The 25,280-nt window shown below is 39.4% G+C and overlaps 1 protein-coding gene across 2 annotated transcripts; it reads right to left on the bottom strand.

Moving 5' to 3' along the window:
* Positions 1-742: 742 nt before the first annotated feature.
* tnpo1 (transportin 1) lies at positions 743-25,252 on the bottom strand. 2 transcript variants are annotated; one of them, XM_037116343.1, is made up of 25 exons: positions 24,942-25,163; positions 24,690-24,806; positions 22,967-23,042; positions 22,264-22,413; positions 21,523-21,629; positions 14,207-14,340; positions 13,604-13,685; positions 12,667-12,789; positions 12,367-12,485; positions 11,975-12,035; positions 11,041-11,212; positions 10,655-10,807; positions 10,342-10,567; positions 9,995-10,166; positions 9,650-9,736; positions 9,412-9,519; positions 8,461-8,619; positions 8,283-8,370; positions 8,090-8,188; positions 7,889-7,984; positions 5,991-6,066; positions 4,997-5,096; positions 4,829-4,903; positions 4,403-4,542; positions 743-3,839 (listed from the first exon to the last, which is right to left on the bottom strand). In XM_037116343.1, exons 2-24 carry the CDS (start codon positions 24,792-24,794, stop codon positions 4,435-4,437), a joined length of 2,676 nt encoding a protein of 891 aa, XP_036972238.1. In that variant the 5' UTR covers positions 24,795-24,806; positions 24,942-25,163; the 3' UTR covers positions 743-3,839; positions 4,403-4,434. The 2 variants fall into 2 exon arrangements, 1 of the variants encoding a protein (XP_036972238.1); XR_005078009.1 differs by lacking the exons at positions 743-3,839; positions 4,403-4,542; positions 5,991-6,066 and having other exon boundaries at positions 24,942-25,252.
* Between the last annotated feature and the right edge of the window lie 28 nt (positions 25,253-25,280).

Here is a 25,280-nt window from a genome sequence, read left to right as displayed (position 1 = left end):
TGTCATATCATATTTCAACCCCACTGTGAATATAACTTGGGAAAACTCATCTAATCATTTAAAAATCCAGGTTCTTGTGTATTAATTTGTCTGTTGAAGGCTTTAGTTGCCTATTGAAATATTTTTACCCACAGAGATCCAGAACATAAAGGCAGCACGGATTCCACAAATACTGTTCCTAAGAAGTTGAACTTGAATGAATTCCTAGAGACCTGTGGAAAACGATTCGTTTTTGGCTTTATGTTAGCTTTATTTATAGGAAGTGATGTAGATCTAGGCCAGGGCAGCTCAAAGAGTGGCCCACAGGCCCAAGTTGGCCTGCTGTAAGGTTCAATTTGGACTGCCAGATATTGCTAGCAAAAATAAGATAAAATATAAACCAATGGTAATGCTATTTTATTTATGTTGAGTAGAAATTATCTTAAAATCAGTAGGATAATTATTAATTTACATAACTGAGCAGAGTCACTTTGTACAGGAAGTTAGGCATTAAAGCAACTAGGGATCAAAGTACTATTTTGTTAACAATACAAGTGATTGGTTAGGTGACCTGAGCCAAGCAACTGACAGAACTGATAAAAGATGTAGGCGGCCACAGTGACCAGGAAGACCTTGACAGACATTGTACTTAACATCCGAGTTTCTACCTTCCTCTGTTTCCTTGCATGTTAATATTGTGCAGCCGCAGCAGGGAAAAAAATGCTCTGAAAAGCTTGAGAAAACACAAGACAAAGGGCCGTAATAATGTAAACAATTTATTGGAACAATGTACAGATTCAAGCAATGGTAACCAGTCACATCCACTATATCATCTTACAAATATTACAAAATTACTACAGTACAATATAGATTCTTTGCATGATCCAAAATATTTGGTGGCCCCAAAAGTATTACTTTTTTTAAAATTCAGCAGCTCATTAAAAAAAAAAAAGAAGAAAAAAATCAAACCATGTCTATCAAAATGATGTTTTTGCTTTTACTAGCAAAGATGAAGGCAGATAGTCTAATCAAGATCGAAGGCTAAATGAGAATACAGGAGTTCTTTGACTAGACATTCCTTAATATTGGTGGGTGCTTTATAAAATACAAATTTTCAATAAAGCTTCATAGAAAGTCAAACATTATGTTTGTAACAATATGTTTATAAATTGTCAACCTATTTCCTTGCTTTTAAATTAGGCGTTATCTGTTTCTCCAGATACAGTATACTGTATATCTATTGCAAACTATCAACAAAACCTGAAAGTATTTACTCTCAAGGCAATGTGTACACATTACACTAAGTATTTACTGTAGTCTGTTAACAATCACTTTTGACAAAAAGCACATTAAGTATGTGCAAGTTACCATTTTATTCTCCCCCCCGTCTTGCAATTGCAATCACATTTGACAGCTAGCAGTGTTTCACAAATAACATTAATGTCAATTAACACCCACGGTACTCCGTTTCTAATATGCAGGGCGATAGTTTTACTAATCTTTAGTTGTTGAGAGGAGATGCATAAAGGCATACACATTAGGGAAATGATAACAAATAACACTGAACACAGACGACCTGAGGTTAACACATAGAAAACACATATTCAAGTAGTGAAACACAACTACGATGTATAGCAGCAGTCGAGTCAGAAATACAGCACAGTGATGGTGGGACTGTGTTCTAATGTGTGTGTTTTATAGACCTAAACTCTTTCGGTGAAAGAATAACAGGACTGTGTATACACACACCCCATCAAGCCGTGATTACTCCGTTTTTTGCATGCCAAACAGCTGGAATGTGACAGACAAAATCACTCCAAAACACAAAATGATGTGGCACATACAAGTCTTCGCCTCTGTATTCCATGATGCCTTAAATTTACCACAGTTTATCTTATAAATGTTAAATCTAAGAGTGCTGTTACATATTTGGTATTGTGAAAGTTTATCTAACACATTAAACTACTTCCACAATCTAAGAATCACCCCGTTTGCATCAAGAGACTTATTGCATTAGGTAAATACATTTTAGCAGCAATTAACACTAAGGTCATAATCTTAAGGGGTTTGGCTACATCGTTAATTTTAAGCACTTGCGATTTAAATTTTGAGTGCATGTTATTAAAATACTGCAGTTATTACTCTGGCCAGCAGAGGAAAATGACTGGCTGGGCATTAAAAAAATAAAACAATAAAAGAAAAAAAAAAATCATCCCATCTCTCGGACCCATCATGGAATACATTCAGGCTTTCTGTAACTTAAACACTTACACACTTCATAAAATATAACAGCGCAAAACAACCAGAGACAATAACATTGTTGTAGTTTCACAGCATTTAAAAACTATACATCCAGCTATGGGGGGGGACAGTTTAGGGCGAACACTCCAGCAAGAAAATGTGAAATTATAAAAGTCCCAGTGTTGCGATACATAAATGTTTACTATGTACTCGTTAAACCTTTAGTTTAATTGAAGCTCCCCTCCCTCCCATAATCCTCTTCCCACTATATGTTGGGGTGTGAGGGGCCACCAACATGCAAGAGATGAAAGCATCCAAGTACCCCACAATACACAACCACCCAAAACATTATACAGTCATCCTCAAGATCATGCTTTTAGCACAAGAAGCCAAACACCCAAGGAAAAACAAACAAACAAAAAAACTTCAGTACATTGAGAAATAAACATATTCAACATTCATCCGATGGACTGCGTGGTTCTGACAGCCGAAGTCACAAAAATCACTAAGACAGGATTCGTGTCGTGGTGTCTCTCCTTCATCTCTCCTTCATGAGGCTCAGACAGTATAAAGGATTGTAAGCATCTAAAGCTTCGCTATACTTGTTGATGAATGTCCACGTCAACATTCACACCCACAAGACCAAACTGGGAGATTCACTCCGACGGTACATCACAGCCAAGATTTTTACACACTTCCTAAGTTTCGGCGTGTTAACCCAGTCATGCTACGTTACAGCTGATTGCTGCAGTAATTCTCTGGTAGAGGAAACAAAAGTACTGTAAATAGATAAATTACAAGGTCAAAGAAGAACCTTATCACAGGGCAATGACAGCTGTCAAATGCAACACACATCACTAATGTTCCACAGCTTTTCACAACGATACAAGCATGCTACCTATTCCCAGAAAAGCTGCTCTTTAAACGTAAATCTTGTGCTCTCCAGTGACATAGTTAACAGCCTTTGCCCTGCTAAAAAATAGGAAATAATCTGATGTCTCTAAAGGCAAAAACTTATTCTTGGTGATATGCAGCAGCATAAAATTAAATCCAATAAGATGCAGTTTTACCACCAGCTGCTATCCTTTAGTTTGAACCTATCTTTGTGTTAAGAGAATATTTCTCTTGAAAAAGCCTTAACTTCCTCTTCTACTGGTGGAATTCAGTTGTGATGAGAGCAAACACATGCCGTTTACTTGGCTGACATGATTACAAATGCAGATCAGCTCTGAAGACCATTTCCTGTCAGTGCTTGCGAAGTTTTTTCTCCATATTTGCGTACATTTCTTTTCAGTAGTTCGCGTAAATAAAAACAACATGTTTGGGGACTAAAATGGAGAGAAAAAGGGTGATCGTTTTTCATTTTCTGATTGAGATGTGATTGGATGAATTTTCCTCCCATGATAAGGTTGTTCTGCCAGCCCCTTTGACCCCCTGTTGCCTGTGCATGGGGGCAGTGAGCGCCGCAGCTACCACCTCCCTCCCACCCCGTCCGTCAGGTCGGGGAGGGGTCCTCACCCCTTCCCTCCCCTCAGCAGGCAGACCCTACCCCCCTAGTAAAGGGTAACATGTTCCCTGGGTAAAAGAGGTTCCCTATGTTGTCTCCCGTAGTGAATGACCTGCCCAGAGATAGAGAAAGAGAGGCCTCATTAGAATCTGACACAACCATACAGTGACAGTTCCTTTATATCAACGACTGGAACAACAAAAATCACAGCTACTAAAAACAACTTCACCATTATGTAGATTTTGTTTTAATGAGGAAGAGGAAGATCAATCACATCTTTTTTTTTTTTCTATTGTCTATATGTTCCAAGTCCAGTTGGACCAACATCCAAAAGTGGACCAGGACACTCAATATTCATTCTAAATTGAAGCTGTTGTAAAATGTGAATGTATATATTCTGTGTTTATAGGAATATTGGCCAAAATATTGCCAGGCTCTAAAACTAGGAGTCATTAAATTGTTACAAATTACTGAAGGGATCTGACTAAAAATATGTGTGTATATATATTTTACTTTGTTTTCATGTCCAACTATCCTTTTGTGAGGATATATTGTTTTATAATCATATAGTCATGAGTTCACGTTTTTGCCTGGATTACATAAACAAAAACTGGATTTAACAGGTTTCTGTAAGCATGTTCTACAATAGTAAATGATATCGGAGAGGGAACTGACCCCAGTGGTGAGGTACACTGCTGTGGGAACAGTTACACCCCGTAGAAGGTTGCCAGCCGTTCCTTAAGCGGCATGGGGAACTGATCTGAGAAGCGGCTCCAGTTTTCCTCGCCCACCTGGTTCTTAAACCCGTGAAGGATCTGAAATCAAACACCCGGACAAGTTCATACCAAGTTATAACAAGATGCTGCTTTTCAAAATAGACCTTGTGCATGACGAGTTTATGATCAAACTCTGCCATTCCTTTGTTTGGCCACAAGGGGACAGAACAGATGAGCTTGGGCAAATTGTCTACAATCATTAGGTTAAAGTTAGATAAGTTTTAACCATCAGTTCACTTTGCTGAAATTGTACTCAATATAATTGTAATTAAATCCAGTGCATTTTAGCAGGTTAAGTTTAAAAACAGCAATGGTCAGCGTTTACCTTGCAGAACATGTCTCTGAGATCATCCTTTGGATTTACCCAGGAGGCCACTGCGTCACAGAAGAATATAAAATCCTGTTCCAGAGAAGAGAGGTGAAGCAACGATTCAAGTTGGGGAGCAACTGACAACATAATGACCACGCTACCAATCGTGTTGCTGGGCCTCACCTGTACCACACCACCTGGATTCACACTGATCATAGTGCAAATTCCTCTGAATGCAGAATCTTTCTCCTCATTGTCTCTTATATTTCGTAGAGAGGTGCACCTGACAACAGGGACAACCAGATTTAACATCATACGTATCAAGTTACAAGCTTAGAAACTAAATCTACAAACTGGCACTATTATATGAATGACTACTGCAAACACCTATAATATCATAACCTATTTCCATCTTTAATACAAATGTAGTGTTTAGGTGTTTTGTTATCATATTCCTTATCAGTAAATACATTAAACTCTATGTATACACCTATGTGTGGAGAAAACTCTGTCTATCATGAGCTAAGAGATAACCACAACAAGTCAAGCATGCACACAAAACAGATTAAAATAAAAACAAAACAGTTTTACTTTTAACAAAACTTCTCCGAGCTCTTATAACTTCACTTTATTTTGTCTATGAGCAGTGTGTTGAGCAACACCTCGTCTATAGCACCTTGAAAATAACATTACTTTTTGGAAGGATTGACTAGAGAAGGTTTGGAGTCGTTTTTTTTGGGACAGGCACATGCAGCTGGGGTGACTACTCAATGAGAAAGGGATTTAGGAATGCTCTTTTGCAGCATCCTTTCTCTGTCGTTGAACCAGCAGGCATGTGACAAATCTGATCCCATGCATCTTTTAGGTTAGCGACAATTAACAATGACAAAAGACTAGAAATTAAACAAATTAATGTATAATACATGAAGGTGCTACTGAGGCAAAAAACAAAAATCACAAGTAGGACCTAAAAGAGGACAGGGTTAGTCACATGGTTGGCAATGATTACAAACTGATAAGAAAAAACAAAACCAACTGAAAAGACTTCTTTTGAGAAGGAAAAGTGAGGAGAGGAGAGCAACAGGGGAGAGAAAGGGAGCGACAGGAAGACAGACGAGAAAGATAGGAGGAAAAGCAGAGAGAAGATGAATTAAATAAAAGATTGAATAATACACACCAGGGTCTTATAAACTGCTGTAGCATGGGTGCCACCTCTTGAGGACAAACGTAACCAAGACGACCAATTGTTATTGCTAAGGTAACGCAATCACGGTTACACACCACCAAACGCCAACCAAGACATGAGCAATGAGGAGGGGAGGAGAAAAATAAAGAAAAAACAAACAACTCAGAGACATAAATCAACAGAATCTGTGTATGATAATAAATAGAAGAGTTCACTAGCGTTGATTATCACTGCCCCCTCAGTCATGGGGGAGGAATGTAAAATGTGACACTCTAAAAAAAATAAAAAACATACAACACGTTTAAGGGAGAACACATTGACAACTTTGACAGGACATTCATAGAAAAAGGCAAACAATGGCATCTGCTTTCAGAAATCATATGGATCGAACATCCAGATCTATGATTAGAAAATCATTAGCTTGATTTTAAAAAATGTAGGTCTCAATGGAAAGACACAGGCTATAAATAAGGGTGCATCATGTGTATGCAGTTCACTTGGGCTTACAGAGATTTCTCCCTTAAACTCACAAATGTTAATTTTTACATAAGAAACAGAAATGTTTTCTTTTTTTTGTTGTTCTTTTGAAAGGAAATGACAGATTACTCCAAGCCAACTACATGGAGGGAGACTAGAATCCAGCACAGCAGGTTCTTATGAGGCAGAGAGGAGGGAGGACCTAAGTTTAAAAGACACAAAACTATGCAACATTCTCATTAACAAACAGGCATTTATGAACAGTCCAATGACACATGCAGAAAGCAGATGGTATGCTCATTAGAATAAAGTTCAGTGCAGGATAAGCTGATCCAAGACAAACTGCAAAGTGTTGCCATGCACTCTCCAACAATTCACTGCCACAGCCACCTTTTAACTGACGGTGGTGTTACATGGCTGCCCGTTTAAATTTAGTCCCAGTGGTAAACTGGTTCTCTTATAACAAACATAAGAGTTGCACAGGACCAAAACATCTGATGTTGTCGATTCATGTTGTATTCATTAGTTCGCTTTTGTGTTTTCAATTAATATACTTCAGACATGCAACAAATGCAAGCATCTATAAATCCTAATGAAAACTTGGCATGACACTATTACGATTATCATGTATCCTGCATCAAACATTGGCCATTCTTAACAACATTTAACATCTATTGGCAGATATGCATCCACATTTAAAGAACAGTAAATAAAAGCAACAAATAAACTGACAGCAAACAAACAGGAACACATCTACAGAGTCCCTAGATGCTCTTTCATTTAGGCAGGTTACACTTCACCCTTGCATGCACATTATTGATGAGATGCTCTGTTTGATGTTTCCAATTAGATTAGATAAAAACAAGAGCACAGTGTAACCTTCTCTTTTTAATGTTCTAGGCTTAGGTGCCCTGCTTCTAGTCAGTTTAGGTGTTCTCTCAATCATTTATGAGCAGTTATTGTTGAGAAAATGTCTGACAGCTAACTATGTGAGGCTGTGAACTTACCTATCTATCTCACACACTGCCTCATCTTTGCATTTTCAGTATTCTACCTCACCTGATGGTGCACAGTCAGTCCACATGAGTTAATACCAAGACTGGGCACTTACACGGCTCGCTCGATTCAAGAGTGTCAAGAATTTCCCACCAGGGTTTCGTTTTCTTTTATCTCTGTTGACAGGCCAGGCTGCCAGATTGCAAATCAATAGCTGAAATATTTTACATGCTTTGGTGAAACCAGCGAAACCTGTAAGGCTCATGGCTTGGGAAGGGTTTTTGAATAGAGATTAAAGGGCAGGACAGGCACCCTAATGAGTGTGGTGAATCCTGACTGAATGGACCTGAGTGTGTGAGCACCTCCCTGTGTGTGGCAAGCTGGCTGGCTGGCTCAGCACTGCCACCGAGTGGTACCTGTGTTCTCCAGTAGAGTCTTTGGGGTATTGGGTCTGTTAATGATCTCCACCAGCTGGTGCAGCACCATGGCAATGTACGGCTGCATTTCAGGCCCTGAGGGTGTAGAAACAAGAGGGAATCATGGAAAGAACTCTGTTGACTGTTTACTCTGTGATGCGGTAATAAAATATACACTGGGAATATTTGTGAAGCACTCACCCATTTGTATAGAAATCTCTCCAATTGCCCATGTTGCATTGTTGCACACTGATATTAATTCCGGGTTTAAATTTGTACCCAGTATAGGCATAAAATCAGCTGGAAGAAGGAAGGCAAGTCAACTTAGCAACTGACTAACAACATATTATCAACAAATTATTAAATGTTTGACAGTTAATTCCACAGTACATACCGATGCAGGGTTTGACGTGTTGGAAACACGCCTTTGTCAGATCCCCCAGCAGAGCAAAAGAACTCTGACGCACTTCTGGCATTTTGTCCTGAACAGACCGAGAGAACAACAAAAGGTGAACAATGCAAGTAAACTTTATCAGTTTATCAGATAAGTGGCATGTTTGACAGCTCTTCACCTGCATGCACTGGTACATGAGCGTCAGGATGTTGCTTCGAGCAACCAGCTGCTCAATGGTGTTTCCCAAACCCTCAGCAAGTCCGCTGAGAAGATCCAAAGCCACGATCATAAAGTCTTTGTCAGGGGCTTCATACTGGTCTGGCTGTGACTGATGAAGCTGGAAAAAGAAAAGAATAATGAATAACCACTAAATAATCAAATTATAATCATTGAGCTATATAGTAAAAAGTCAGCCCTTTATCCTGAAACTACATTTTCCATCCACTGTGCTTGTGACTAAAGGTTTGTTTGAACACCTGTTCATTAAGCCTGCAATTATTTTGTTTGGCCACTTGAGGGCAGTGCAGCAGCTCTAAATACAACCATGACATACAGTACAGTCACCAAGATGATATGGCAAAGGTCTTAGCATACAATAGACACGAAGCAACACTCGCATTTTGGAGTTATTTTTGTCTAATATCTGATCTCCTTTCAGCTTGGACAAGTCTCCACACATTTCTGAGGGAATATTTGGCTCTTTAGTTGCTAAATGCACCACAATGTTCACCAGTTAGTTGCTAACTCTGTTATCTCTGTTATCTGTTTGTTGCTATCAGGTAATGTACAGCAGGTTTATCCAGAAAGGAGGTTGACGAGAATGCAAGACTGAACAAAACAGTTCAACTGTAAGTCATGAAAGCAAAACAACGAGCTGAAAGAGGCTTAAAAGCTCCACAGAGCTAAGAGTCAGGTGATAATTCTCTGTGGTTTTGTGACCACAAGCAAATCCTTTCAAAAAATACATTCATTTGATCCATTGTTAATAGAAACATATTAATTAAATCAGCTGAATGTTAAGGCTGGCTGTACAGGAGACAGTGTCAAGAATGTAGAGGTTCAGCAGCTCAGATTTTCTCCTTTGCTATGTGTATGTTTGTGTACATATTTAAGTGTCCTACACACTCACCATGGCCTGAGCCAGGGTCTTCTGAACCAGGTTGACACAGCGTTGGTACACAGGCTCGCAGTAGGGCAGGAATCCACTCTGCAGGGCAGTGGCTACTGACGACAGACACTAAGGAAGGCAGGCAGGGGGTGGATACAGTCAGCGTTCTGTCTGTACAATGTTCTTATCATAGAGCTCGAACTGACTCACTGTTGACCTAACAATTTGTGTAGGCAGTGACTGCACATTTGAGACTCACTTCTAATAAAGGGAACAGATCTTTGTCTTCATCTTTCAGCTGGTTCCACTTCTGGATCAGTGGAGGCATCAACATCTGGATGTACTCCTAACAAATAACACAGATCAAATGTATTTGTAGTAAGTCTGCTGCTTGGCTGCTTGGGTTTCAGAGGGTTAATCCACTCATCCATACATTCAAACAACTCAAGGAAGCATTGTGGATTTGCTGATGCTTGTTTACCTTCTAGTGATGGGCTTATAACTATAACATCACCCCAACTAGCACTACAAAATTGAAAATGAGAAGGAAAGCGTGAATCTAAAATGTAAAGTGAAACTGAATCCATGTTTCTGTTCTACTTACTGGTTTATTGAGATGGTGCCCAACTGAGTCTGCGAGTGTTCCTATGGCATCGTAGAGAATGAGCAGATTCTTGTGCTGGTACTTGCTGAAAGCAAACACCAGTGTGTCCAGGATGAATGCCAGGTAGGGCACCAGCTCTGTGCATGCCTCTTCCTCCAAAGTGGCAAAGGCACTGGTCATGAGGGATCAAAAGGAGGAGAGGGAAGAAAACATGATACAGTAGGCAATGTGTGGCTATGAACAGCATGAAGAAATCTGGATGTACCCAAAGGAAGAGTGGTGTGGATAGCAACAATCCAGTTGCACAACAGGATTCCTAATGTGCCGTTAAATGACTTTTTACTCACCTGCAAGCCGCCTCCTGCACACGCTTGTTGCTATCCAGAATTCTTTTGAGCAGCTCCGTCATTAGCGGCTTCAGGTACGTATCTGGCGGCTGGCTGACAACCCAGTGGGCATAGCGGCTCAGTGTCCAGCAGGTGATAGAACGCACCAGGGCTTTCTTATCAGACAAACACTGGACGAGATGGGGAATGAGCTCAGGAAGGTATGGGATCATACCCTGCATGCAGCCTGGAGATACAGAAAAAAACTGTGATTCTATATCCCCTGAACTCCCAACATTTTGTTCATACTTCGTCTTTTTCCTTCCCTTCTTACCTTCAGCTATAGCCCCCAGCACAAGGATGCCAGACTCTTTGACTACCCACTCTGGATGGAAGAGCAGCTCTTTGAGGAGAGGCAGAATGTGCAGCAGCAGGTCGTCCCTGAAAACGTTAGCCAACACGTCCAACGCTGCAGCTGAACACTTGCCTAATGTTTGGTGAAACGCAAAGAGACACACATACAGACATAGAAGTGTGCGGACAAACACACAGACATTACAGGTACAGTACACACATACACACACAAGACAAGTGATCAATACACTGTATGGCTCCTAGCTAACTTTAAAAAGAGCAGGAGATGAAGAAAAGGGACATCAATAATGATATAGAGACAGTGGGAGAGCGAGAGAGCTCCATCTACACAAGCACTGAACTCACGCAGGTTCCAATCAGAGATAGTATCATCATCATCATCCAGTTCATCATCCTCGTCTTCGTCATCCTCGATCCCGTCGCCCTCATGCTGCTGGGCAACTGTGCGGGAGCGATGGAAACGCGGCCTGATGTCCTGTTCATTGTCTGGAATGGCTTCGTCTTCCTCGATGTCTCCCTGATGACAAATGTGGGGGATGAATAAAATTGTATTGTACACATGTTGCAACCACATTATAGTTAACAAACAGTAATTGGAGGTAAAAGTGAGTAAAAGGAAAATCTTTCAGTAAAGTGAATAAAACTCACACATGTTTGGACACCACAGAGTTACACAAACAACTTAACCCATTTGTGTCTGTGACTGGAATTTTTTTTATTAATTTCCTTTGGTGGACGTGTTCTCTGAGTAACATAACCTAGAGAACTTTTATTAAATCATTAAAAACGTTTGCTGAGAAAACTTACTATTCACTAATACTGCATTTCTTATACATTGCTTATTCTAGGGCATTTGAAAATAAAATAAAAATATTCATATGATATGAAAATGGTTGTATCTCAAATACTACCAGGAGGAGCAAAATAAAATACTTTGCATCTTTGCTCATAATAATTGAATATCAAAGATAGGAACATATTTCCAGAAATATTCTCTAAATAAGACAAACTGAATTTTAGCATTTTCTGACCATTGACAAAATTGTGATCTTTCATGTGATCTGAAAATTTCAAAGCTATACTCTTACATACTTGCCAGAAGTATGACAGTGTCAAATTTCAAGACTTAAGAGTAATCAGAGCAAACGATTTGGCATTTTTCCCTTTTCAAACTAAATACAGTCTTTGGCACCCATGGGTTAATCAAACAGACACCCTGGGTCAGAGGACAATTTATAGTCTTACTGGGAAGTACAAATATTAGGCTATATAAACTGACCTTGAGCAGGATAATGTCAATCTCAGAGTACTTCATCCCATTGACAAGCACCGGAGTGAGCCTGGAGAGGAAGCAAGAGGAAAAATGATGAGAACAAAGGGCAAGGACAGGTCGCAGCCAGCAGGCAATCGGTCACATCTGATCCCTGCTGTGGTCTCAGTTTGATGTGACAGTGTGGTGACAGATGTTACAGATGAGGTCAACGGCCAGGGATCTTAATCAGCCGTCCTGAGGTGTAGAAGAAGAATATAATTTTGGTACAAGGTCTGCAGTAACTTACTCCCAAGGCTGCAATGAATCTACAGCTTTCAATATTAGCACTAGGGTGTCAGCTTGTACTGTATGCACATTTGTGTATTTGTGTGTGTGTGTGTGTGTGTGTGTGTTCTTACTGGGAGAGATGTCCACACAGCACCTCCTTACACACCGGCTGCTCCGCCAGAGTAAGCCAGAACTCACAGGCCTCCAAGGCAACATTTTCATCTTGGTCCTGAGTCCTCTGCAGCATGTACTGAGACAAATGTAAAAAGAGAAATTGAATCTTATGCTCGTAATAATTTACAAACCAAATAAGTAATTCTGAAATATGACACTCAATAACAACATCTATCCACAGGGGGGGGTGTGTGATGAGTCTATCATCACCAAGTGATATTGAACACTACACCATGTAACCCTTTAAACTCACTCACCTCTATGATGTTATGCATGTGTGGCAGGAGACGGTCCAGGCGAACTTCCAGCAGCATGACGAGAGCTCTGCACACATTCTTCCGCACTTCTGGTTCCTCATCTGTCGCCAGCGCAAACAGGTTCTACAGAGGATGAAAAGACCACGGTCAAATGTCTTCTTGGCACAGTGTGAAAGAACAAACACAAACAGTAATAATAATAATAATTACATGGCATGTAACATACAGAGTATGTACCAGAAGAAAAAAGAATGCAGGGGACAAAGCCAATGTAATAACATATCACAGTATATTTTCTTGTGATACACGTACAAAGACCAGTTCCAGTCTTGCGCCAACATTTTATTAAGTGTTCTGTCTGGACTAAGTGTCCATGTGGAATTACTGTGCGATACTGAAATCTTATCTCTGTAGCTGTTCTGCTACTGTGTATTTCACCCTCTTGCCACTTTATTACCTGCTTGACATTTAAGGGATGGTACATGTTGCTATTAAAAGCATAAAACCTCTTGGTATTTTGTTACAATGTTGTATACAAATGTTAGCCTGTATAAAATATCAAACTAGCATTTTATTTTAAGTTACTGTTCTGTATCTCTATTTACAAGCCTTAAATATATAGAGAGGATAAATAGGAGATTAAATCAATGCTTAATTCTTAAAACTAATTCCAAGGCTCAGAAATAATGACCAAATAAAATTAAAAAAAAAACAATCATGACTTGAACCTTCTGAAGCACTTTTAATGATTTTCAAAGGGAATTAAAAGCGACAAGTTGTACAGTAAACCACAGACAAACTGTCAGTGCAATAATTACTTGGAGAGAGATACTGACATGAGGGAAGGAGGTCATCCTTGCCGGAGACAGACCATCTGTCTCTCAGATAGTACATATTTATGTGACACGACAAGACAACAAAGGACAGTCAGACTTGCCTCAATGAAAGGGTCGATGTGCAGCATAAGAGCCTGAGTCCTGCTGATGATGAACTGATTAACACATGCGATGGCATGAGACCTGCAACACAATAACCACCAGTTACAACCAACACAGGCATTCTATCCTCACATGTAGCACGCTATGAAAGCAGCCCCTGTTTTCTTCTTAGCTCTGTTTTGCCATTGAGTTGACCTACAATTATGAGGAACTCTTGTCTTCTTCTGTCAGTGGGCCTGTTGCTTTATGACAGGGTGATATTTCATCTGTACAATTATTGTAGAAAAATCATAGGACAGAGGAAGGCGGGGCTAAAATGTAAAGATGTAAATAGGTTATACTTTTATGCAGAAAATACAAAATGTTAAGCTGTAATTCATATCATTATAAAGCATCAGACACAAAAATCTTAAACCAATGACAATGTATCATCAATAAGTAAGTATAGTGATCACTTATAGTGATAGAGTATAGTGATTGAAATTACATCAATCTTCAAAACCAAGAAAGCAGTACTGGAAAGACTCAGACAAACAAACAAATTTGATTTACTTCATAGTCAACAAAAAAAGTAGTAAAAGTATAGTAAGAGAACTTTGTACCTAATCTTTGGGCTGTTGTGCTTGAAAAATTGCAAGAACTTGGGGATCATGATGTTCAGAGGACGGTCCAGCATGTCACTGTCCAGGATCTCTGCTGAGTCCTCACAGATCTTCTGCAGGGCCCCAAAAGCTCCCTGATGGACAAAATGAAATGGGGAAAAAAAACAACAGATGAATATGTTGAAATATCACATTCTCAGATTTTTTAAACTCAGTATTTGTACCAGGCAGTTGGGCAGGTTATGGCCTCAATCACACAAAGTAGGCTGTTGGGTTCAGACTCTTAATAGACATAAAATAAATGTATATGTTTTCAAAACTGTATATCTACGTTTGTGGAACAATGCCTTTTTATGGCCATCTGTACATATCTAATCAGGGTAAACAGGCAGCTGACCAACATGACCTTAAAATTAAACACACTGCTTAACTAACAACTCCACCACTTTTTCTTTGCCATTTCATCCATGCTACAATCGCAACTGTTAAGGAAAGTCAGTATTACTGTGCACATTCATATTCTAAGATGCTACAAATTAGATACAGCTATAGAAAAAAAAAAAGCCTAACAAATCGGCATGGAAATACTGAGAGTCCTTGCAATTGAGATGATACACAGTCGTGTCTTGTCGCATTAATGTAAACTGGCAGGAAGAGAACGCCTGTCGACTTGGAGTCAAGTTAGGTTACTACTCTCTCTGACTTGACCGGGTTCAGACAGAAAAATGCGTCCTGAGCTGCACTCTAGTCTACATCCACCAGCAGGCCATTACAACAAAAGCGAGCACGGTGATACGTTTATTCCCTTCCAGGAAAGACTTGGTATTCTCTGTGAATAGGTGGGGAAAACAAATATGTGCATTTATTGGTAAAAATCCAATACTGCGCATCCCCATTTCAAAGATCTCTAAAAAGGAAGTTCCATTTTTTGCACAACCCCCCACCCAATCTCAGAGCAGGTTATACTGCAGCTACAGACGGGGAATGTGGAGGAGGAATGCCTTTACGTTTCTGTTTAGCTTCTTTTGTTCTCCGTCATCACATTTTTGCAGAACAATCTCAACATACTGTCAACATATGTTAATATTTTATAGGCCAAGCGTAATAACACACAGTAAAGTACGTGTTTACATAAGGAAAGGTCATATAGATGATCTCGTTCCAGTTTTTGCAGATTGCAATTCAAAAATGTGCTCATCCATGATCTTCAATAGGATTCATCCACTTCTGCTCTAATAACCTTCAAACTGTTGGCAAGCAGTCACACACAGACACAGACACACACACACACGCACACACACACACACACACACACACACACAAATGCACACACACACAGGAACACCCGCCCCTCTCTCTTCGTACGAGCTGCTCGACTGATGGTTAGTATGCATGTTCACAGTATGCTGCAGACTTCAGCATCTCACACAGAAAGGCAGTCTGAGGAGCAGATACAGAAAAGCGCAGCATGGATACTGGCGCTGTCTGAAATGTGTTGCCATGGAAACCGCTCCCATGCCGGCATTCCTTTGAGATGACAGATACAGAACAGTCTCAAAAAAATAAAAACACACACAAAAAATAAATAAATAAATAAATAAACACGAAGGAGCCAAATGGGATGCAGTGAGACGAGGAGGGCGAGGCTGCGACTGTGTCAAGGTCAAAAACAGGAGGAGACCAAGTGCAACTCATTAGAATACAGATGAGTCACTTTCACCTTGCAGGGGAGTGTGACATGAACAAGACAATAACAGAGCCTGAGCAGGAGATTTCCTTACAGAGTTTCTGGGTGAAACAAACAATATACATGACACTTTGGGGATTTAAAGCGCAGACTTATTGCTGTTGAGGTTTAAATTAAAATATGAGATTCAGATATGATGTAGCTGAATAGCACATGCTTTTATGTACTTGTCTACAGACCTCTGTCAGATAACTGTGGAAATTGAGTTGAAACAATTAACTGCAAAGCCGATTGATAGCTTAATTAATTGGCAGTTACTTTGATTACTGATTAAGGGGTCAATATTCAAGCAACAATTCTTTAAAGCTGCCTGTTCCAGCTTCTGAATTGTAAAAACTTTGCTGCTCTACTGTATTTAATATCACTGTTCAACCATTAATTCTGGATTCTTGGAAATTATGAAAGATGTTCTAACATTTTATAGACACAGTTAAACACTGACTCATCAGATAAATCAGCACATTTACGTCCACAATGAAATTTTATCCTTCCTTTACAGCATTGAGCTAAGCTGAGTAATGGAAAATTCTACTGAAATGTTTTAGTTTAAGTATGAGGTCACAGCAGCAGTGTCCATCCAAATGGAAATTCAAATGGATTTTAAACCACCTCTGTGGAAAGAAAATTTTTACGAATTAAAAAATAATAAATATGTGTCATGTGTAATTAGACGTTTTGAGAGTTTCCACAGAACATTCTGTGTTTCCACCTTGAACAAACAATCCTAAGCATATTTAACGTAGTTACTAGTCATTAATGGGACGAATGCTGTTCCTCCTGTGAATTAAAAAAAGATGTAGCAGCCTTATATTTTCCAGTCAATACAAACTAGAAGCAAAATGCTATAATATTTATGCTTTTTGTCAGATTAAAAATGCAGCATCAGATGCTAAAATATAGCTCGATCATTACTTGTGATGTCCATGTGATAATGTACGGAGCACAACTTGAGACCGCTACCACTGTGGTGTGTCAACAGAGAAGGGCAAAGAAATGGGAGTGGCCTTCAAACATTCCAGTGATTCCTAAAGTGTAATCCTCCCTTCGAGTTCTGCTATGGAAGGTCATCAGATGCGAGAATGTATGTCATGACAGATTACAGCAAGCCAGGGCAAAGAGAGGTATGCATTTAGTCAACTGAACAGCTCTTTCAGACTCAGACGGTTACAAATACGTGCTTAGGTGACAAAACATTTTCATACATGGTCGTCAGCCCTCAACTTGACCCTCACAATGCCATCGCAACAACTCTCTAACTGCCATATTTCAAAACAGTAGAACTGCTTGCAGGCAAAATCTATAAAAAGCTGTCCACCATCATCAGACTTGGCATCCAATACACCTGCTAGTGTCTTTTAATAGAGCGTGCAGAGAAGGGTACAGTGTGGCTGCGTAGGGGGCTCTTCCCACAACTGCTGCTCTTAAACCACAAGAGAGAACCAGTGGTACAGCTGCATGTCCACATGTTAGCATAGCCATAGACTGGTCATTAATTAATTGCTAACTATTTTGACAATCGAGTAATCATTTCAGTCATTTTTCAAGCCAAAATGTCAAACAATTACTGGTCCAAATTCTAAATTGTGAGGATTTGCTGTCTTTCTTTGTTCCAGGGTTCTGGGTAATTGTACTGTGCAATTTTGGTTCTTAAGCTAAACAATATACCAGATAATGTGAATGAAAACAATTGTCAGTTGCATCCCTAGTTTATGTCATTTCTATATCATAGAACGGCATGTTCTATTGCTGTATATATGAAGCTCTTAACTATGAAAAAAGGTTATATAAAGAAGACAATGAAATACCCCAACACATTGCTGAGAGCTTACAGCTAATATTTAAGCCTCATTTTCTGCCAAACATCACCTTAGTGTGGGTGAGAAAGGTTTCAGTAACAGAGTGACGAGGATCACCTTGCAAAGATTTACTGATGTAGACTGATCAAATGGCCCAAGGCCAACATGTAATCAAACATGGTTTTCATTGCTTGGTTTACAAAGTGCATACAGCTGAGAAACTGTATACTGGCAGCCACCAAATATGTCCCAAAAATAGATATCAAAGTGCAGTTGGCAGTAATGGTGTAGGCGAATTAGATGTCTCTATGGCAACAGTCAACACCTTCAAAAATGAGTTTCGCACGACATATTCATTTGTTTTCTCTAGTAAATTTACAATGTTTGCTTTAGAGGGGACAGTATTCATCCTAGTTGGTGCACATTTACAGACACCAACATTAATTAAAAAAAAAAAATCTAAATGAAAACTAGTTGTCCACATCAAATGACATTAAGTCTGCTAAAATCTCAGTGCATTTGTAAAATCTCCTCACATTAAATTAATTATTTTAGTTCTGGTGCAAGGCATTGGACAAATGAGGTATAATACAAGCCACAATAGATCAGGATGCCTTCGAGAGTAAGTGTTGCAGTACTCAGATTAAATGTTCAATCCTAGATGGAACATGGCACTAAATATTACAAAAATTGCAAAAAGGTCAAGTGCAATATCAAAATCGCAGGAGCAGTAACTCTTTTTGATTACAATGTCTCACAACATACCATTAAAAATCACTGTGGTGATATAGAGATGACTCAGCCAACATTTCATATTCTCCTTTTGTAATGGAAATATTCCTCAGTGCAAATGGAACGCAACAATTACCATTCCCACAGAAATCGTGACTCATATCACAATCCCAAATCTGTCAAAAATACTAATATGATTTAATGAAGAATTACTTCGTATTGGGTTTGACAAAGTATGGCTTAGCATAACAGAGATGATTATGGAAAATCACCACCATTCATCTTTTTTTTTATCTTCAAGAGGTCTCAGCACTGAGAACCCTCTGATTCCCTGCACGTAAACTGCAGTTGTTTTGTGCTAAAGTATCTATTGCCCCCTTTAAAACAACATGGAGATCTATTTTAACAGTTTCAATTAAATGCCATTTCTACCATCAACATTAGCGGGAAAATTTCATCACATTCATTCAATTAAGACTGAAAATACTGCTGGCTCAGACTTTAATAGTATCAAAAACACTTGGAAAAAGCACAAAAAGAACTATGGCAGGACAAAATACCTTTGTGTCCCTAGCTGACAACACTAAACATAAACATTGCGATCAATAGCCAAAAATACATAAAGCTTTTAAATAAATATTTTGCAACCTTTACCACGAGATTAGTAGACCTTTTTGTCATCCAGCACGAACTTAACCATCTTCAACATCAGACACTAAGAAGCTTTCCAGCCTCCAAGCTGCTTTTCAAAATCATAGTGAGTCTTATGAGGAGTTGCTACTTTCGGTCGCTGTAAGCTTCGTACACACATACACTTCAAGATCCGCCGCAGTAAATAGCTGACCTAAATCACAGCATCAAAATGAGCTTTATAAGCGGGACGGGCTGTGGTGTTACTGGGGGAGACATTTTTTCCTGTCACACCTCTTCCTTAAATTTCAGATAGTGCAGCTCAGTGAAAATCATGTGAACATTCTTGCTGCAAGGGGTGGTGAGTAATCCTGCCAGGATACATTTGAAATGCCCTTCAACGCAGCAGAATTTAGCATGACAGTTTAACATGCTACTTAATCTGCGCATGTTCTCTAATGTAATGTATCCACCTTCCCTGTAGCAGCTGATGACACAGGCACATGCAGCAGACAGCATATTTTAACGAGAAGGAAGTTTATGTGAGTCGAAGTATGGGTGCGGCACTATTACACAGATCAGATGCATCAACATCCACTATAAGCTACTGTGTTGTAATTCTAGTGGTCGCTGCAAGGGAAGATTTGTCTGCGTAAGTGCTGATATCATCAAAAACGGATGACATCAAGCACTTCAACATAATGTAATCAAGAGTTCTAGAGCTGCAACTAAAGATTATTTTCTTTTCCTGGTCATACGAATACAGTGCAGACATTAGATAAGAATAAGAGTAAATAGTCTAATTTAGTAAGTTTAAATAACAACATACTGAAAATACTTTTTCCCTCTGTTGATTTATCATTAAAATAGCTGGTGATTAATTTAATATTTGAAAGCTAATCCATTAATTGTGGCAGTTCTAAAGAGATCATTATAAACATCATGCTGTAGAGCAAATAGACATACAGAGAAAAAGGAATACTTGCAGCATAAGACAGAACAACACTGTGTTGTTTTTTGCTCATATGCACATTGATTAAGCTTTTCCAGGAGATGTTGTGCGTCGAGTCAGAAAATGAGGTCATAATGGTTTACTGGTGAAAAGGATAGAAAGAGAATAAATGATTCCACGTTGAATAATCTGTAGTTGTGGCCGCTGCTCCAGCTGTGAGACGGTCTTTAGCTCATCTGGCCAGCAGGATGCTATCCAGATGCTGCTTATGGCTGACCCAGCCCCCCTTCCTCTCCCCCATAAATAAATAAACAAAAAAACAGACGTGCAGCCAGCGGTGTGTGCCCAGACATGCTTACTTAAAGCTCAAGTGTGCTCTGACATATGATCACAAATATGTGTGCGCTTAATCCCTCTCTCACAGACACACATACACTTGCAGACAGCTATGGCAAAAAAAGCTACTGCTAAACAAATTATACCGACATTTATTTATCAACTTATCCAAATAAAGCCAAGTGTAATCCTTAAAAGATACGGCCATACAGATACTGGTTTTGCCATCCCCAGTTCATTTTTTGGGTTTAGAGCTTGTCGATTAAGCTGTTTTGGGTTGGAGAGCCATCGTAATCAAAGTTATGCACAAATCCTGACAGTTCCCTTTAGGGTGAGAAAAACATGAATACATCCAGCAGCATTCAGGTCCATTTTAAATCCATGTTAGTTAGCATCATCATGAGTTATTTTATTTATTTCAGATTTCAAATGTCATCTAATATCTCTGATGCAGAAAATGTTGGATACATGCAAATGTCATCTCTCATGTTATGACAGAATTGCAGATTTTTTTGATGCTATGGCATTTCTCTAATCCAATTTTATAAGATCTTCCATGCCACAGACAAGCATTCATGTCTGGATTAGGGTAGGGCGCTATGGCAGAAAAATAATATCATAAGATTTCAGGGTATATTTGCGATAATATTTTTGATGGTATGACAAAATACTGGGAAATCTCTTTGGTTAAGAAGCAACAATATCTCTTCTTTACGAACAATCTGGTGCCAAACAGAGAATTCAGAGCCAATATTGGCCTATCAAGGGTATATTGTATTTATATGCCTCTTGCAGGATTTTTGGCTCCCCTCATTCTCAACTGGGTGCTTCCCTGCTTAAGGAGGAGAAATAATTTGTTTTATTACCTCCATTTGTTTCTTACAGTCTTCTTGCACTTCTTAAATTTTACCGTAATTTGTTGTACATATGATTTCTAATCAAAAACACTTCCACATGCGTGAAGTCGCTCCCCTAATTGAAGCCAACTTTCACTTCTAAAACCCTAGTCTAAATGGAGACTAAAAGATACCCCTCCATAAAGTAGCTACTGAATAATTAGCAGAAAATCAAGTCCTACAATCATTGCAAAGATCCCAGCAACATCTCCAGTGTGCGTCCTCACCTCACATGTGTTGTAGTCCTCAGAATCTAACAGCTGGCAGAGTTTAGGCAGAAGCTCCGGCCAATTTTGTAGTTCTCCCTTGGAGGCGATGGTGGTGATGAGGATCCCTATCATGGAGAAGATTTACTATAAGCTACACTGACTGTCAGGAATGCAAACACTCAGCTTTCATAGTGATCAAAACAATCTTAGAACAGAAGCAAAATACAGTCAAATGCAGATGTTCAGCATGATGATTTACTTATTAATAATCAATATGAACGGGTTTGCTTTGTACAAATATGTATTCAGTTAGCACTGTCTCAAAAAATTAAATTTAACTAATCTAATATAGAAAACAAATAATTTTAAGAAAGATAGAATGGCTGCATGGTTTCTAGTTAAGCAGCATGTTTTTGTGCTGTTTATCACATGTAAAACTGAATACAGCAATAGAAACAGTGAGTAACTGGGGGAAGAATGAAGGGATAGTATTTGACAGGGAATTGTAGAGCCTTTAACCTGGTTTGTCTGTATCTACTGCAACTACTAATAAAATCTGATATATTCACATAAGCAAATCTCCACCATCAGAGTACAACAGAGGACAAATAATGCAAAGTACATCACAAAACACTTCTTCCAACGGTCCTACAGTACAGCACTGGGGATAAAAACGGGCGAGTCATGATGGATGAACTCTTCATGTGGCAGCTGAAAAGCAAGCCATCACATTCAGTGGACCCAGAGGAGGCAACTTACCCACAGTGGCCCGGATGAGGGGAGACGAGTCTCCGATGTTTTGGAGGCACTCACTCTTGATGAAATCTGACACGCCATTAGGGAAGTTTTGATAGTGGGCTTTTACATTGTTCTTCAGTATCAGCCCACTCAGGGAGCGTGTGGGTTCATCTTGGTGGGTGGAGAAAAGACAGATAAATTAATTCTATCTGAGCACAAATACACTGGTGGAGTCAGGACAAAGGTTAATGTGTTGTGATGGCTGGTAACTTGTTCCTTAACTACTCACATTGCATTAATTCATACCGTTTATATAAAAACATATATATATTCTTAACTATCTAAACAACATATATTACATAAAAATAGGTAACTAATAGACTAAATAAAAGACTCATCATTATCATTTCTAAATAATTGTGGCTTGTTGCATCTCAGCTAAGAGTAATATCTTAACACCACTTAACATTTCGGTCAGACAGTCAAGCCAAGAGAGGAGCGGTGCCAGGAATTAGGTTTAAAATTAGAGTGACCCATATTCTGAGTGCCACATCATCTGCGGCAAAGATGCCATCGGGTCAGCCGAGTCATGGCCAAACAGACCTGTCAGTGAGCAGTTACATAAATATAACATGTTCCCTCTGTCCACTACCATCGGATGATCGAGGAACACAGTACACATGCGACAAAACGACAGACAGAAACAGACAGAATGGGAGCTTACCTTCCGATTTTAACTTTGTCAGAACAAATATCAAATAGTTGTTGAAGTCTGGGTACTGGTTGAGCTGCTCGAGTCTCTGGAAAAGGTGGTTTAGGAAGACAAGGTGCTAACTGAATGTAGAGCATGTTAAAAGGGTGTGAGCACATTGGCACCAAAATCTGTTCCATGGTTATCATTGCATTTCTTTTGTCTGAAGAGACTCATAAAGAGTCTTTCGAGCAGAAGCTTGTGTGACCAAGTGTTGGTGTAATGTAACCGTATACCTGTGTGTATGTGTACATTTGTAGGGGTTTGTAAATATATCATATGACATGACTATATACTGTATGTCCCAGCCAGATGACGTATTTAGGGATATAAGAGCAGCTTGTCTGTGAGTCAATGATGCGGTGCATGTGAAGCATTACGTAAGTACATCATTTAGGATCAGCATGACAGCAGACAGCATGGAGCAACAGTTAACAATTGTTCTTTTGTATAAACGTATGTGGTGACTTCTGTTGCACAGAATCTATAGATCAGATTTATAATGCACTTAAAATAAAGCTTGAACCAATGATGGATTTTTTGGATCGAAGCTGACACCATCATTTGGGAGTAAAAAAAAAATTCAAAAGTGATACATCAGTCAATATTTTTCTGTACAGACATTTTTTGCAACGATCCCTCAAATGTGGTTATCAAACACGGGTGACAAAGATATTTAATAAGTAAAAGACATTTTACAGTACAACAATAACGTTTTCAGAGCACGACCAAAGTATCTACTGGCTGACATTGCTGGTCCATACTGGCTTATCAATGATCTAATTTCATTTTGGGGGAATATAATGCAAAAAAATTGTCGATATACTGTCATAGATATATGTATCAGTCAGGCTCTGCTATTTTTTCACTGTACATTTTAGCATGCTGTTGCATTTATCAACTAAAACCAGTCATTTCATGCTTTTATATCTTGATCTTTACACAAAAGCGAAGTGTTTAAATTGCACTTTAATTTCCCGACATTTCATTTAGAGACTGATGGTCTAATGTCAATTTGATAACAGTTTTCTAACATCATTAATAGATTATTCATTACATAACTATTACAAGACACAGGGTTGCATAAACAATTGTCTTATTTGCTTTGAATTCAGATAATCAAATGATTGATTTGATTAAAAAAAAAAAAACAATCCTCTGATTTCTTTGACTTTTCACGCGTAAAAACATGCACTACTGAAGTGTAACATTAATTTAATGTTTGGCTATAACCTCATTTCAAGGTAAACCGAACTGCACTCTGTCCGGTGTTGTCAGAGGATTAGCTTGAGGATGATACACATGCGTGCTGCATGAATTGGCCGTTAACTTAATTAAGTTTGATGGAGCATGATAATGCAAAGTGAGGGTGTGTATGGAGGCGATTAACCGCAGGATCAAGCTTACCAGTACATGCGACGTTTGGTATTAATTGTGACATTACCCTCGCCTAAACAGACCACTTTCTAGCGTTATAAGTGGGTTAGACATGAGTTATCCAGCACGGCACGGCCTGCTTAGCTAGCAGCACGCTGAGCTTGTTAAAGACAATAAGCACCAAGCGGTCAGCAGCACCTGCGTACCTGCTTATAACGGTACCCACCTCGGCTAGTGTTAGCTAGCTAGCCTGTTGATTCTTCCTGACATTATTATAACTACCAACATCCGCGTCTGCCTTAACAAAAAAAAAGGATACTTGCTGGACGGATCTCTGCGTGGACGTGTCTGGCGACTGAGACTCCTTCAGCAGCTGTAAAATTTGTTGGAGCCCTTGCTCGTCTGGCTTCCACTCACACTCCATCTTGCTCTGCTGCTGTTGCGGATAAAGAAATAACACTGGCTAACACATCAAACGGCTCGCTAACGCGTAACCCCGAGGGACAGGGAGACGTTAACGTGACATTAGCTGGGCTCGTAAGCTAGTTCCAGACACAAAGGGGCGTTTTACCTGTTTTCTCTACGCCGACGTACTCGAGTGAAGCTGACTTTCTGGCTAAATGTGACCGTCTGTCTGGGTTTTCAGACATGGGCCTGGCACGGCAGGAACATCCGTTTTCGCAACAAGCTGAAAAAGCTGCGGGCCATACAGGCTCGCGACGCATATATGTGGCTGCCTCGTCAGCTGACGACATACGGCTGAGCGGTCCTAGTGCGAGACATGTATTAGCCAGACGTGTTCAGGGATCAGATTATCCTCATTATTATCCATATTATCATTTACAGGTCATGGGTCCAACTTATTCAAATACTCACCAAAGTCTGCCTTATCGTGCTCAATTTTTATTTA

The sequence above is a fragment of the Acanthopagrus latus genome, chromosome 12 (genome assembly GCF_904848185.1).
Source record: "Acanthopagrus latus isolate v.2019 chromosome 12, fAcaLat1.1, whole genome shotgun sequence".
Classification (NCBI taxonomy): Eukaryota; Metazoa; Chordata; class Actinopteri; order Spariformes; family Sparidae; genus Acanthopagrus; species Acanthopagrus latus.
The sequence above is the reverse complement of the archived record's forward strand: the minus strand, read 5'-3'. Positions and strand labels throughout refer to the sequence as shown.

What these genes read in the sequence shown, in the direction of transcription:
- tnpo1 (XM_037116343.1), bottom strand. Translation starts at nt 24,794, where the DNA reads ATGGAGTGTGAGTGGAAGCCAGACGAGCAAGGGCTCCAACAAATTTTA. An exon ending in TCATGTACCAGTGCATGCAG is followed by an intron (nt 8,371 to 8,460) that starts GTGAAGAGCTGT and finishes CGGTCTGTTCAG; the next exon opens with GACAAAATGCCAGAAGTGCG. An exon ending in AGAGATTTCTATACAAATGG is followed by an intron (nt 7,985 to 8,089) that starts GTGAGTGCTTCA and finishes CTACACCCTCAG; the next exon opens with GGCCTGAAATGCAGCCGTAC.